General features: G+C 43.7%; 1 protein-coding gene and 1 long non-coding RNA gene across 4 annotated transcripts in view; one reads left to right on the top strand and one right to left on the bottom strand.

Moving 5' to 3' along the window:
• Positions 1-14,715, bottom strand: part of arhgef4 (Rho guanine nucleotide exchange factor (GEF) 4) — a 196,806-nt gene that overhangs the window by 78,053 nt on the left and 104,038 nt on the right. The window contains exon 1 of one of the 3 annotated variants that reach the window (XM_031307783.2): positions 13,792-14,077. The exons of the other annotated variants lie outside the window; for them this stretch is intronic. Coding sequence (XP_031163643.1) covers positions 13,792-14,050 — 259 coding nt within the window. The 5' untranslated portion in view covers positions 14,051-14,077. Of the gene's footprint in view, positions 1-13,791; positions 14,078-14,715 lie in introns of those variants that run through there. 3 annotated transcript variants of the gene reach the window in all.
• Positions 410-14,618, top strand: LOC118494331. The gene is made up of 3 exons (XR_004896456.1): positions 410-467; positions 12,093-12,095; positions 14,606-14,618. It is a non-coding gene; the product is annotated as an uncharacterized LOC118494331 (long non-coding RNA).

Below are 14,715 nucleotides of genomic sequence, written 5' to 3'. Positions count from 1 at the left end.
GGTGTGTTCAATGAAACTGGTAAACTACAGCCTCGTGGTGCATTTGAAGTTATTAAATGTCCTTTTGCCATCTGGTGGTTGTTTTTGTAATTCAACAGCAATTTACTAGTGAAATAAGTTATTGTTATTGTTATTGTTATACATTATTATTAAATCATTTAATTTTGACCATATGGCCTTAGCAATAAACAAGCCGTTCTTTAATGTCACCGACTGTTGTTTAGTACCCTTTTTTTTCTTTTCTTTTTTTACTTTCTTAAAAAGTATCAGTTCAGGCACCGTTAATTATGTATGCGATTAATTTCAATTAATTAATCACAGAGTATGTAATTAATTAGATTACATTTTTTAATTGATTGACAGCCCTAAAAAAAAATGGAAATGGAAATTTCTCACAGACTCAACTTCACTCAACTGCCTGAAAACGCCTCATCCACATTCCTGTTTGAAATTCCTCCATAAGTGATGTCACTAGTTGAGAATGCCAGCCCAATTTATCATCTGTGCTGCCCATTGGTCCTGCCTGAGCAAGCACAGCACACCCAGTAGCTTGTTTGAATTTGGTTGACCAATCCCAATAGAATGGGCCAGCTGACCAATCAGAGCAGACTGGGCTTTTCGGGAAGTCGGGCCAAGAGCTCAGACGGAGTGTTTCAGATGGAGGCGCTGCAGCAATGGGCAGTATGAGGAACATATGTATTTTGAACATCAAAGCATGTAACCTATTCTAGGAGACCCCAAGAGTACAAATATGATTTGTAGATTGATAATATGAAATATTTCAGTTAATTTACTGTTTAATGAATCTTTATTGGAAGGAAAAACACTGGAGATTATTGATTCGTGGATAAACCTCTCACTTCAGTTGCAACATGACATCATGTGTCCCTCCACCACCACCACCACCACACTGTTGTATCTCTTTTATGCTCCTCTGACATGACATAATGGGCTGGTTGGAGACAACAACGCCATTAAGCAGAGCTAATTGCTCCCAGCACTTTAGATCATCCTTCTGTTTTGACACTCGAGTTCACGGCAGGGCTGACTTCTACTGCATTATATTGATCATCGTCAAACTCCGGAAGGAAAAATGTTGTGCAATATTGGATTCTCATCATCTTTAGCGCGATACTCTGCGTAACGCCTGTCAAGGGGTTTAGGTTTGATACCATATTATCAAATTCAAATCCTGTACAGACTCTGATCTATTTTTTTAACATTTGCAAGTAACTGAAGTTTTACCACCAAAAAACAATATTCAATGATCTGTAATCATCTTTTGTTGGCTGACATGGCAGAAACAGTCCTGAGTGTCATGTCATAAAGTTCTGACCTGAACCTGAGGTGAGCAGCAGACGGTGTGATATTATGTTTATGCATCTTAGGGCTGGTCGATAATTCAATATGACGATTTATCGTCTTTCAATGGAATCATATCGTGATGAAATCATATATCGAGATACGGTGATATCCGGTGATACGGTGTTGTCTAAACTGACAATAACAAGCAACATTTACTAACTCCATTTTCTCAGGTTATCTGTTGTGAAACATTTTGAGGGAATATCATTTTTAGAATTGCAGATTTGTTTTAACATCACACTATTATTGTGCACGCATGTAAACATAGTCAGTATATAGCTGGAAACAAAGGATTTATTTTTTTCTCTAATTTCACTTGAAGCTGTTTACCACATTATTGGTGATTGTTTATCTAAAATCTCATTGTAAAACAAATATTTTGTGAAAGCAACAAGGGTCAACCCTACAATATCATCGCAATATCGATATTGATGTATTTGGTCAAGAATATAGTGATATCAGATTTTCTCCATATCGCCCAGCCCTCGTGTATCTGAAACATTAAATAACAGCTGAAGACTACTGATTCTTTTTTTTGTTTTTCTCAAGCTACTTGGTCCAAATACTGGAGACACTGTTCCTGATTAGATCAGATATGAAGGAACATTTAATTTCTGGCAGCGGAAAAATGACGCGATCAGCTGATGGTTGCACACGGTCCACTCGTGGCTATAGAGTGGGGGTGACAGAGTTAAGTTTATTTCCTTTCCAAACAATGTTTGGCTGAGTGCAAACAACAGCTTACAGTACAAGAGCAAATTAACAACCTGTAAGTTTCACTTTAGCCAGACTTCACTTTAATTACATACAGCTGATGTATTTTGCAGTTGACAAAATTTTATTTTGGTGAGCAAAAGTGACCGGCTAAAAATTCAAAAAGCCGCTTACATCACCTAAATGTTTTCTACACTAATCGTTGCTTATAAAAGAGCAAGGGGAGATCCAAGGTTCACTGAGAGAAACCAAATATTGGACTGTACAGATATTTAAACATTAAAGACACATTTCAGCTCAGTGTGAGAGTCTTTACTACGTTCTGCTATCATTTACCCTCGCGTTTCTCTCTTCGCCTTTTATCTGTTTCACCGACTCAGGAGTCCGCTAACTTCTTGCTCTCGCTACCAATATCATAGTTGCTCTGTTTCAACAATGAGCAGAGGAAAAGTCTGCTTGCCGCTAGGCTAATTTATGCAGTGTAAAGACTGAAACACTGCAGCGCTGTGTGGTCCATCTCAGCCGAGAACGGAGAAATGTCTGGCTGAATTCTCGCTGTTGATTATTACAGAAGCTCCGAAGCCCAAAACAATGGAATTCGGGAAAGCCCTACTAAGAGACTTGTTAGCATCAGAGAGTAATGAGTCAGGTACTTTCCCAAACAGGAACTGGAGCCAAAGTGAAACCAGCTCTCAGAACCAAACCAAGTAATTTGGGGTTGTGTATTTAAATTTAATTGCAGTTTTCTCATAAAATCCCTGTTCTGATTCCTGTCATGTAATTTGAGTACAAAAAGCAACCAAAAGTTTTAAAATGGAAAACAAAATCATCCGTTTTGGTAAAAACGGTATAATTCTCTATCTGCCATGCAAAATTTGAACGTTTTTCACATATTTCGGCTTTAATTGACACGCTAGCATTCAAAGTACTTTCAGACAGCGAGCAGTTGCCCCTGGTGCCTCCAATGTTTCCAGTGCAAACGTGGTGGCAGCAGGTGGCTGCGCTGGCTATTTGATTCTAATTTTGTCAAGTTGACACAATGCAGTGACACAGATCTGTTACTTTGGTCATCAACACACACTGCTGAGCTAAAGTGATGGCTGAGATGGCAAAGTAGTTAAAACTAGGGGAATCATTGCAGTAGTTCTGTCCTTTGTTTGAACCCCCCCCTCTCAACTAAGTAACTTCAGCAGAGGTAGAACTCAAAGACGCCTCCAGCTGAATGGATGTTCCACAGCGACCTATTTCCCAGAGAGCCCTGTGCCTCCCATTTTTTGTGATGGATGCTTTCAGACATCCCTCCCTCACTGTTTCTTGCCCCACAGATGAGGACATTTGATAGTATGTTTGTTTGTGTGTGTATCCTCGCGTGCATGCGTGTGTGTGTGTGTGTGTGTGTGTGTGTGTGTGTGTGTGTGTGTTTGTGCGTGTGTGCATGTGAGTGAGTGTGTGTGTGTGTGTGTGTGTGTGTGCGTGTGACTGTGTTACACAGTGTGCTGCCCAGTTGCCAGCTGGCCTTGCTTACATTTCCAGGCCCACACAGAGGCAAGAGTTAACACAAGCATGGGCCAGTCACACACAGGTTTACACACATTATATCTCTGTGGCATCATTTGGAAGAAACTCTATTGTCACTGGGGGCCATGCAGCACTGAGTGCAAGAGGAGGAAGTGACTTGAGTAATGGTGCACTGAGGTCAAGTGTGACAGAGTCCTGTAGGGGACGGGATGCACTATTGCTGGGAGAGAGCAGCATCACGCTGTGTGACTGCGAATGGATGAGGATTCACTCTAACAAGGGCTGAGGAAATAGACTCAAGGTTCAGAATTGGTAAACTACTTACACTATAATCACCAAATGTATCTGGACATCCCTGTCCAGATACTTAAGTGTACTTTCTGCTCTGGGTTTGTTTTTCATGGTTTGTTCTAGGCTTCTCACTTCCAATGAAGGGAAATCTTAAAACTATAGACCGAATAACTGTGACGTTGCGTTAACACAAAAATCACTTTTGGGTAGACAAGTGGCTGTTGATTTGAATTGCGGAGATATGTGAAATCTGCAAACTTGTTTATTTCTATTGTCATTTTCATTTTTTAAAGAAAAAAAAAGAAATTGCACATCCAACAATTCCTGGGTGCAGATGGAGGAAATACTCTTAACGAAGGTCCAGAGTGACGGAAATGTTAGTTTTCTTTAATAAATGGTGATGCTGCAGCAAGAGAAGTGTGGGGGATTTTCCTTTTTTCCAAGTCTGATGTAATTGTCAGCCATAACTGTAACATTTAGTGATATAGTTACTGTAAACATGAAGGTCCGACCAATCTGACGTCTGCTGTGCTTATTTTTGGTCCTGTTGTGGTGTTGCTATTAACCATGACGTTCCACTTCCAGGATTGCTCCGTTGCAGCCTGGAAAATTTCTGCAGGGTGTCCTTCTTTTCGGCCAGATGTCCGTCACCTTCCTCTTTCTTTGTGTTGGCGTTCTAAATTCCGGTGGATTTCTGAGGACTATGGTTAACTGCTCCTCAGATCTCTGCAGGGTAAATTCAGACAGCTAGCTAGACTATCTGTCCAATCTGAGTTTTCTGTTGCACGACTAAAACTACTTTTGAACGTACACATGTTCCAGCAAAACAAGTTCCTTCCGGAGGCTATTTAGCAGAGAGACCGTAGCTCCTTCCGGCACTTAGGGCCACCTAAGACGATTGTGATTGGTCTAAAGAAATGCCAATAAACCAGAGCACGTTTTTCTCCCATCCCGGAATGCTGTGTGGACTAGCCAGACCCTCCTCCGCAGCGCTGTGGAGGAAGGTCTGGCAATGTGAGACTAGTGTGTGCCAAACAGGTAAATTAGCTCTCCAAGCTAACGTTAGTCAAAGTGTTGTGGTCTATGATCTAAAAACTCACATGCTTTGTCGTAACCCTGCTATTACAACATCACGCTTATTCTGCCTTTGCTCCTGACCAGGGCTGGGTACCGAATCCAATACTTTTTAGGCACCGACTAAATTGTATCTGAAGTATTGAGTATCAAAAAAATCCCTCGTCATTCAATACCCAATTCCAATACCAAAGGAGTAAATCTCGTCAGTGAGCCAATCAGCACGCAGCATGCTTCTACCAAGATCTAATAATGTCTATGATTGGCTGTCTAACGTTACATGTTGTAGAGACACGTAGGAAAAACTAGCCACTATAAACACAATAAATACAGTTATTGATATAAATTTGAAATATGTCATTGAAATGGATATTTATCTGAAGATGTATCACATTGGCTAATGGATTTTAAACAGAATATGTATTGTAATTAAAACAAATGTGAGTATGTAGAAATGAAATGGTTGTGTATTATAGCAATGAAAACGGGATGGATGGATGTATTTGCACACATGTAAACATGTATCCAAGTATTGTTAGAGGTTAAGTGCCAACAAGTTAAAAGACTTTTTGAATCACTGTATATTCCTGACATGTATAGGAAATTGCTGTATGTAGTATTGCAATTAAATTGGAATGTCAATTGCCTGTGTGAATGTCAAATGCTGCAAGTGACACGTGTGTTGATTGAGAGATACTCCCAGTGATTGTCTATTGTCCCACACCTGGGGACACAGAATGGGAGCGGCAAAATGTATTCAAGCCCGGTTGTGTTTGTTGTTTGAAGTACTCTTGATGAAGGTCCGAAAGGGACCGAAAAGTTTTTTGTTAATTAACAGTGATGCTATAGCAAGAGCAGAGTGCGAGATTTGTTCCTTTGTTTCCAAATACGTATATATATATATATATATATATATATACTGTAAAAATGATATGGAAAACAGTATCGCATAGGAACCGGTACCAAAGTCACTGTATTGGAACTGGTATCGGAAATTTCGGAGCGATACCCAGCCCTACTGCTGACAGACCACAGTCATCATTTGCATGGCTACAAGAAGTCGCTTACCAAAATTACCAAAAATTTTTTTGAACCAATAATGTTGTTTGTCTGGTGAGGACAGTCTCTATCCTAGCCTCATCGCTACTGAGACATAATCGATGAATTGGAGGATTACTACTTAATTCGCAAAGAAAAAACGGAAGAAAATCCCTGCACACACTCGTCACCTCTGCATTGGTTTATCATTTATTTTTTTATTTATTCAGTCTTGAGCAAGGTCCTTTGTCGTCAGCGACCGGCCGAATAAAGCAATGCAGACGTGACGTGAATTTTCTTTCTTTGGAAATGGATCTTGGAGGGAAATTAATTCCCCGCACCACAAAGGAGACAAAGCAAGTGGTGTACGCATTGCTTTCTACTCATCATAGTTTAGTACTTCATGCCATAGATAAAAACTTGGCTTTCAGGCCTGGGTATTGATAGTACATTCAAATGAGAGTCTGTATTATGAGGCCCACATATTTGTTGCTGTGTGTCTATATGACAGAAAGCACAATTGTGGCTGCACAGAAGAAATGAGAAAGAAGAAACAGCATTCGAGGACAGGTCTGTATATACCCTATACCATATGTGGCTAGACACAGTTATTTACATGTACTGTACTACGGTAGTCCAAGTGTGTGTCGGGGCTGTTGATTATGGAAAAAATCATAACCAAGATTATTTTGGTCAATATTAAAATTAGGATAATTTAACCCGATTCCTCATTGTCTTTTGGAAAGATGTTGCATGTACAGTATGGAACTTAAAAAAACATTGAAACAGTTAAACAAATCCACAGTGAAAACACCTAGAACTGTGACATTTTCCTCAATACTTTTCCATTCAGCACACAAGACAAAGGAAGAGTTTATCTGCAAACGTAATGTGCAAAATAATTGTTTTCCTTGATGACTTCCTTGGTGTTTTTGTGATCATTAAGAGCCAAAATCTTAATCACAATTAAAATGTCGTTATATTGCATTTTTCATAATTGTGTGTGTAATGTGTTTACATGCAACAGCATGCCACACATATGCTTGTTCCTCCACCTAACCCTAACACTTGCTAATGTTCCAATGGGAATATTCAGTGCCGTATCCGCCCCTCCTCCCACTCTACAGTGCATCTCCATCTCCTTTCCAAGTTAAAAACCACAGCTCAGCGCACACGCATAGACGCACACACACACACACACACACACACACACACACAGAGAGAGTCTGACAAAGCTCCAATGACAACAATTAATAGTCATGATAAAGCTAATGTGATGCCATTTCAACCAGGTAGGCTCCACTGATTTTGCTGCTCCCAGCTTTGCATTTCACATCTGTACATAGTCCTGAGCTGATGCAGAGTTTCTGCAGGTTTCACCAAGTCAAATTTAAGACTTTTTAAGACATTTTTAAGACCATTATGAATGAAATTTAAGACCTCTATCACAACTTCAACTGAGCCCTGAATTCAGTTTTTTTCAAGCCAAGTATCGCTAAACTTGCACTTCCAAATAGCTGAAGAATAAAATCTGTTTTATGTCTGTGGTACAATCTGAAAGAGACTCGCACCAATAACATGAAAGCTGATTGGCTGCAATACAAGTTGGAAGTTGGTCTCATTTGTAGTCGTAATACAGCGGAATTATATTTGGACTAGCGAAAGAAAGAACTACAACACCATGGAATAAAAAAAGAATGAGCATTAGAGGCCGCGTTGCATGGACGTAGGAAAATTAAGTCCTCTTCAAAATTATTTAAAGTGCTCCTATTATGCTTTTTGGCCTTTCCCCTTTCCTTTATTGTGTTATATATCTTTTTTGTGCATGTTATAGGTTTACAAAGTGAAAAAGAACCAAAGTCCACCCCAAAGGGACTTACCATCTCCAACAGAAAACACTGTTCACAAACTGCTCCAAACAGCTCTATTGTAGTCCAGCCTTTACTTCAGAGACAAACGTGGTCACTTTGTAACACACGTTATAATGCTCACCTAGCAGCTAGCATGGCATGCCCTCATACTCTGCTTCTGACTGGCTAGTAGTCCTTACCTAGGTACTGTCAGGGCACGCCCTCATACTCTGCTTCTGACTGGCTAGTAGTCCTTACCTAGGTACTGTCAGGGCACGCCCTCATACTCTGCTTCTGACTGGCTAGTAGTCCTTACCTAGGTACTGTCAGGGCACGCCCTCATACTCTGCTTCTGACTGGCTAGTAGTCCTTACCTAGGTACTGTCAGGGCACGCCCTCATACTCTGCTTCTGACTGGCTAGTAGTCCTTACCTAGGTACTGTCAGGGCACGCCCTCATACTCTGCTTCTGACTAGCTAGTAGTCCTTAACTAGGTACTGTCAGGACACACCCTCATACTCTGCTTCTGACTGGCTAGTAGTCCTTACCTAGGTACTGTCAGGGCACACCCTCATACTCTGCCTCTGACTGGCTAGTAGTCCTCACCTAGGTACTGCGCATATGCAACTCCCAACAAAGATGGAACAGAAGTGAGATGTCTCACTCTGTAGCTAAAACAGAGAGCTCAACACACAGGGTGAAAAGAGGAGCTGCAGTACAACACAAATATGGTGATTTTTGAAAATGAAACCATGTAAACCTATTCTGGTACAACCTCTAAATACAATTATGAACCTGAAAATGAGCATAAAATGAGCTCTTTAAGACCTAGAACACAATACTTCAGCAAATTTAAGACTTTTTAAGGCCTAAAATTTGGATTTTGAAATGGTAGATTTTTTTAAGACCCCGCAGAAACCCTGCGATGGTCCTTCTTCCGAAGGCTACAGTAAACACAGTCCCATGACAACAACTATATGTAGGTATAAATAGGTCAGGCAGGTGAGAAAGTGGACATAAAGCACATAAATTTTGAGATGCAAAAGGTCCATGAACAAACAAGCCAGACACAAGCAAAGAGACTGCATTATAAGACCACTACTACCAGGCCTGCAGCTAGTGTCAATGAGCAAAACTGCTGCTGATGACACGGAAACCTCAACAAAACCAGTATTTGCTGCATATCATATAGCGTAGGGGTCGACCGATACTGTTATTTTAAAGGCCAATGTTACAAACTCCAACACAAAAGTTTGTTTAAATGCTTTAAGCAATTATTTGATAAAACTGAAACTTTAAACTAATAAATAAAAACAAAAATAGCTCTATGAAGTTTGTTTGCAGGTGTTGCAGACTGCTTACAGAGCCAAGGTAGCACACTATTTAATTATTTAAATTTTATTTTATTTATTTAATTATTATTTTGGTTATCAGTAAAAAAAAAAACACTGATACAGATAATCTGCAAATTGCCAAATATCGGCCCCGATAATCGGCTAAGATGATAATTGGTCAATCCCTAATAAAGGGAAAAACACAAATGTCTATTGACCTAAATACTGCTCTAGAAAAGGCACGGTGCAGTAACTACACAAGCAGAAAAGTTGAGAAAAAAAGGTTTAAAGTTTTCAGGTTAGGGTTAGGGTTAACTCCTAACCCTAACCCTGTCCAAGTACTTCTCCTATTGACATCAATATAATGCATTGATCCACAATGCAACACATTGAAGTAGCCTATATGTGATTTTAATGTAGCTTTACCACACCAAATCACATGACATTGACTAGTGTAAAAAAAACAGATAGCAGCTACTAAGATCTGCTAAGCTAGCTATACCTCTAGCAGGACTTAAAGTGCCCATATTATGAAAAAATCACTTTTTCTGGGATTTGGGGTGTTATGTTGTGTCTCTGGTGCTTCCACACACACACAAACTTTGAAAAAAATCCATCCATGCTGTTTAGAGTGAGATACGGTTTCTGAATGTGTCCTGCTTTCAGTCTCTGGGTGAGCTGTTCAAAATCGGCACGGCTTGTGATGTCACAAGCCGAAACGAGCAGGCTAACCGCAACCATTAGCTCGTAGCGTTAGCATGCTAACGCTAGCATGCTACCTCATTCTCAATAGCAAAGCACTGCTACAACACACACAAGTTCACCATAATCTACAAAAGAACTACTTACATGTGCACCCTCATTTAGAAGTCTCCCAGCTAATCCTGCCTTGTAACTGACCGAAGTTGTAGAAACAGCCTTTCTTTTACTGTCTATGGAGCTAGCTAGCTGACATGATCTACATCTGAGCTACTGAGCATGTGCAGTGCAATCAAAGATAGTACAGAAGAAGAAGAAGAAAAGAGGTCTCACTCTGTAGCTAAAACAGAGACCAGCTGAAAAGAGGATCTGCAGCAGTGAGAGAGAGCACTGCAGTACAACAAAAATATGGTGTTTTTTGAAAATTAAACCATGTAAACCTATTCTGGTACAACCTTAAAATGCAATTATGAACCTGAAAATGAGCATAATATGGCTGCTTTAAGTTGGTTTTTGTCTTCTCCGTCATAAAACGCGCTAAAACATGTGGAGCAACATCTGAGTTACTTTTATTTATTTTTTTATTATTGAAAAGCCATTTTAGACAATAAGGCATGGTAGTTTTTACAAACAAATGTCAGAAAGTCAGATATAAGTTTGTTTAAATTTCGACCAAATATGTAGACACAAAATAGGGCTTGTTCATCCATCCATCCATCCATCCATCCATCTTCGTCCGCTTATCCGGTATCGGGTCGCGGGGGTAGCAGCTCCAGCAGGGGACCCCAAACTTCGCTTTCCTGAGCCACATTAACCAGCTCCGACTGGGGGATCCCGAGGCGTTCCCAGGCCAGGTTGGAGATATAATCCCTCCACCTAGTCCTGGGTCTTCCCCGAGGCCTCCTCCCAGCTGGATGTGCCTGGAACACCTCCCTAGGGAGGCGCCCAGGGGGCATCCTTACCAGATGCCCGAACCACCTCAAGTGGCTCCTTTCGACACGAAGGAGCAGCAGCTCTACTCCGAGCTCCTCACGCATGACTGTGCTTCTCACCCTATCTCTAAGGGAGATGCCAGCCACCCTCCTGAGGAAACCCATTTCGGCCGCTTGTACCCTGGATCTTGTTCTTTCGGTCATGACCCAGCCTTCATGACCATAGGTGAGGGTAGGAACGAAAACTGACAGGTAGATTGAGAGCTTTGCCTTCTGGCTCAGCTCTCTTTTCGTCACAACGGTGCGATAAATTGAATGTAATATCGCACCCGTTGCGCCGATTCTCAGACCAATCTCCCGCTCCATTGTCCCCTCACTCGCGAACAAGACCCCAAGGTACTTGAACGCCTTCACTTAAGGTAAGGACTCATTCCCTACCTGGAGAAGGCACTCCATCGGTTTCCTGCTGAGAACCATGGCCTCCGATTTAGAGGTGCTGATCCTCATCCCAGCCGCTTCACACTCGGCTGCGAACCGATCCACTGAGTGCTGAAGGTCACAGGCCGATGATGCCATCAGGACCACATCATCTGCAAAAAGCAGCGATGAGATCCCCAGCCCACCGAACTACAACCCCTCTCCACCCCGACTACGCGGCAGAGGCTGTAGCCCTTCGGGTCCTTCGGTACCTTGCAACTGCCTCCGGAGTCCTCCGGGATAACATATCCCAGGAAAGACTCCTTCAGTCGGACGGCTTCCCTGACCACCGGTGTCCACCACAGTGTTCGAGGGTTACCGCCCCTTGAGGCACCTAAGACCCTAAGACCACAGCTCCCCGCCACAGCTTCAGCAATGGAAACTTTGAACATTGTCCACTCAGGTTCAATGCCCCCAGCCTCCACAGGGATGCACGAAAAGCTCCGCCGGAGGTGTGGGTTGAAAGTCTGTCGGACAGGGGCCTCTTCCAGACATTCCCAATTTACCCGTTTGGGCTTACCAGGTCTGTCCAGAGTCTTCCCCCACCCCCTGACCCAACTCACTACCAGATGGTGATCGGTTGACAGCTCTGCCCCTCTCTTCACCCGAGTGTCCAAAACATACGGCCTCAGATCAGATGAAATGATTATAAAATTGATCATTGACCTTCGGCCTAGGGTGCTCTGGTACCAAGTACACTTATGAGCATCCCTATGTTCGAAAATGGTGTTTGTTATAGACAATCCATGACTAGCACAGAAGTCCAACAACAGACAACCACTCTGGTTTAGATCAGGGAGGCCGTTCCTCCCAATCACGTCTCTCCATGTATCTCCATCATTACCCACGTGCGCGTTGAAGTCCCCAGCAGAACTATGGAGTCCTCCCCTGGGGCCCCATACAGGACTCCATTCAAGGTCTCCAAGAAGGCCGAATACTCCGAACTCTTGTTTGGTGCATATGCACAAACAACAGTCAGAGTTTTCCCCCCCACAACCCGCAGGCGTAGGGAGGCGACCCTCTTGTCCACCGGGGTAAACTCCAACATAGCGGTGCTCAGCCGGGGGCTTGTGAGTATCCCCACACCTGCCCGGCACCTCACACCCTGGGCAACTCCGGAGAAGAAAAGAGTCCAACACCTATCCAGGAGTATGGTTCCAGAACCGAGACTGTGCGTAGAGGTAAGCCCCACCAGATCCAACTGGTAGCGCTCCACCTCCCGCACAAGTTCTGGCTCCTTCCCCCACAGAGAGGTGAGATTCCACGTTCCCAGAGCCAGCCTCTGCCGCCCGGGTCTGGTCCATCGAGGCCCCTGACCTTCACCGCCACACATGTGCCACGTAGCTTTTTCTGGCTGTGCCCGGCTGGGCTCCGTGGCAAACCCGGCCACCAGGCGCTTGCTGACGGGCCCTCCATCTGGGCCTGGCTTCAGACGGAGGCCCCGGGCTTCCTCCGGGCAGGGTCACTCTATCTCTTCCTCGATTTCCCATAGGGTTTTTGAACCCTATGAGGGCTTGTTAACAAACTTCATTAATCATTTGTATGTATTTATCAAGTAGAAAGTCAAACATTTAGTGTTTCTATTTTCTAAAATGTAAGAATTGTCTCTGTTTTATATCTGCAAATTACATAAAATGTAATATCTTTGATTTTTGACTATTTTATTTCATGTCTAGGTCTTTGAATAATTGCTTGTGTACAGACATTTAGTGTTTGCAAAAGAGATGTCTTAAAAAATGAATTTATGGATGCTTATGTCTCTTAGAGTAAGAAATAGAACAAAGTAATACATGGGCATCCTGGTGGCCCAGAGCTCAGAACCATAATCACGATATTGCTGGTTTGACTCTGGCTGGGAAAACTTTGTTGCATATCATTTCTCCTCTCTCTGCCCCGTCATCTATGTGCTGCCACTTTAAAATAACAAGGCAAAAATGTCCGGAAATATGGTTTCAAAAAAATCTCAGCACTGATTTTGAAAGACTTCCAATGATACCCAGCCCATGTTCTGAGAGTTGGGGGTGGGCAGTCAGATTCTTCATGCTACCTGAGGGCCACCATGAGTGAGTCTCACACAGCTGCCCGTGTGTAGCAGATAAGCGCACAGACTGAAGTCAATGATAAGGAGACAATGAGAAATTGCGCTGTGAAAGGCGACGCTGACGGTGTTTTCTGTCTCTTTCTGCATGACTAGAAAGTGAAGCAGCCGGCCCACCCAAACACATCAACACAGCACCTACCCTGGAACCGCTGGAACTGCTGGCATGACGCTCACACACACACACACACACACACACACACACACACACACACACACACACACACACACACACACAGCACATCCAATCCAACCTTGGTTGACACACTAACCTCCTGGCAGTGTGTCAGTGTGCACATGTTGTCAAATCCATGTGCATTAAACAGACGACTTATTGCAATCCAGTGATTCGTAGGGAGCGCTGCACGGAGCTGTGTCGTGTGTGTGTGGAAGGCACTTACCTGTGGTCGAGTGCAGACTCTCCAAGCTCCAATAACGAGACAGGACCCCCCTCAGTGTTCCACCCAAGCTACCTGCTCCCCCGCCTCCGCCCATACATCCACCCACCCCGAGCGCTCCGTCCACCATGCTGTCCGACCCCGCGGCTGTCGGGCTTCCTCCGTCCGAATCGGAGCCCGGCGACAGCCCTGAGCTGCCGCTGCTGCCACAGCTGCCCCCAGACATGGGCACGCCCCCCTCCGAGCCCTGCTGGGTCCGCATCCCGATTTTGGATGCCGTCAACACAGGGCGGGGAAGTAATTGGCAATGAAGAGGAGGCGAGACGGCAGAGCAGGTGGTTTATTCCCAGGGCAAGAGCACAGGAGGAGAAAGAGGAAGAGGAAGAGGAGGAGGTGAGATCTGCGGCACTATTCGCTGAGGTAAGCTTCAGCTGTCAACTTGCTGCTTCCTCCTTCCATTCACAGTACAGCAGAGCTGTAGCAGCGCGCCTCTCCTCCACCTCTCTGCCTCTGGATAGCCTCTCATGCAACGACAGCCCCCTCTCTCTCTCTCTCTCTCTCTCTCTCTCTCTCTCTCTCTCTCTCTCTCTCTCTCTGCTGACATCAGTGGGGGTCCTACAGGGGGGTTTCTGCGGCATGGACGGCTCGCTAATGGTGCAGTATTCCTTTAGGTGGAGATGAAAAAAGCTAACCCTCCCTCCTGGCTCAGTCCACCCCACCTCTTCCACAGCCCTCCCAAACACACAGCACACACACACACACACACACACACGCAGCGCACGCAGTGCACTCTATGTTGGTCATCCGAGTTACGGAGCAGATTTTCATATTACATTCCTGGCTATTTTCAGCCATATTGGCTCTGTGACGGCCATGACCGAGGTATATGTATTGTGTAGAGGCGGTACATCATGCAACATCTATACA

Source organism: Sander lucioperca, chromosome 23, assembly GCF_008315115.2.
Source record: "Sander lucioperca isolate FBNREF2018 chromosome 23, SLUC_FBN_1.2, whole genome shotgun sequence".
In the NCBI taxonomy this organism is placed as follows: Eukaryota; Metazoa; Chordata; class Actinopteri; order Perciformes; family Percidae; genus Sander; species Sander lucioperca.
The sequence above is the reverse complement of the archived record's forward strand: the minus strand, read 5'-3'. Positions and strand labels throughout refer to the sequence as shown.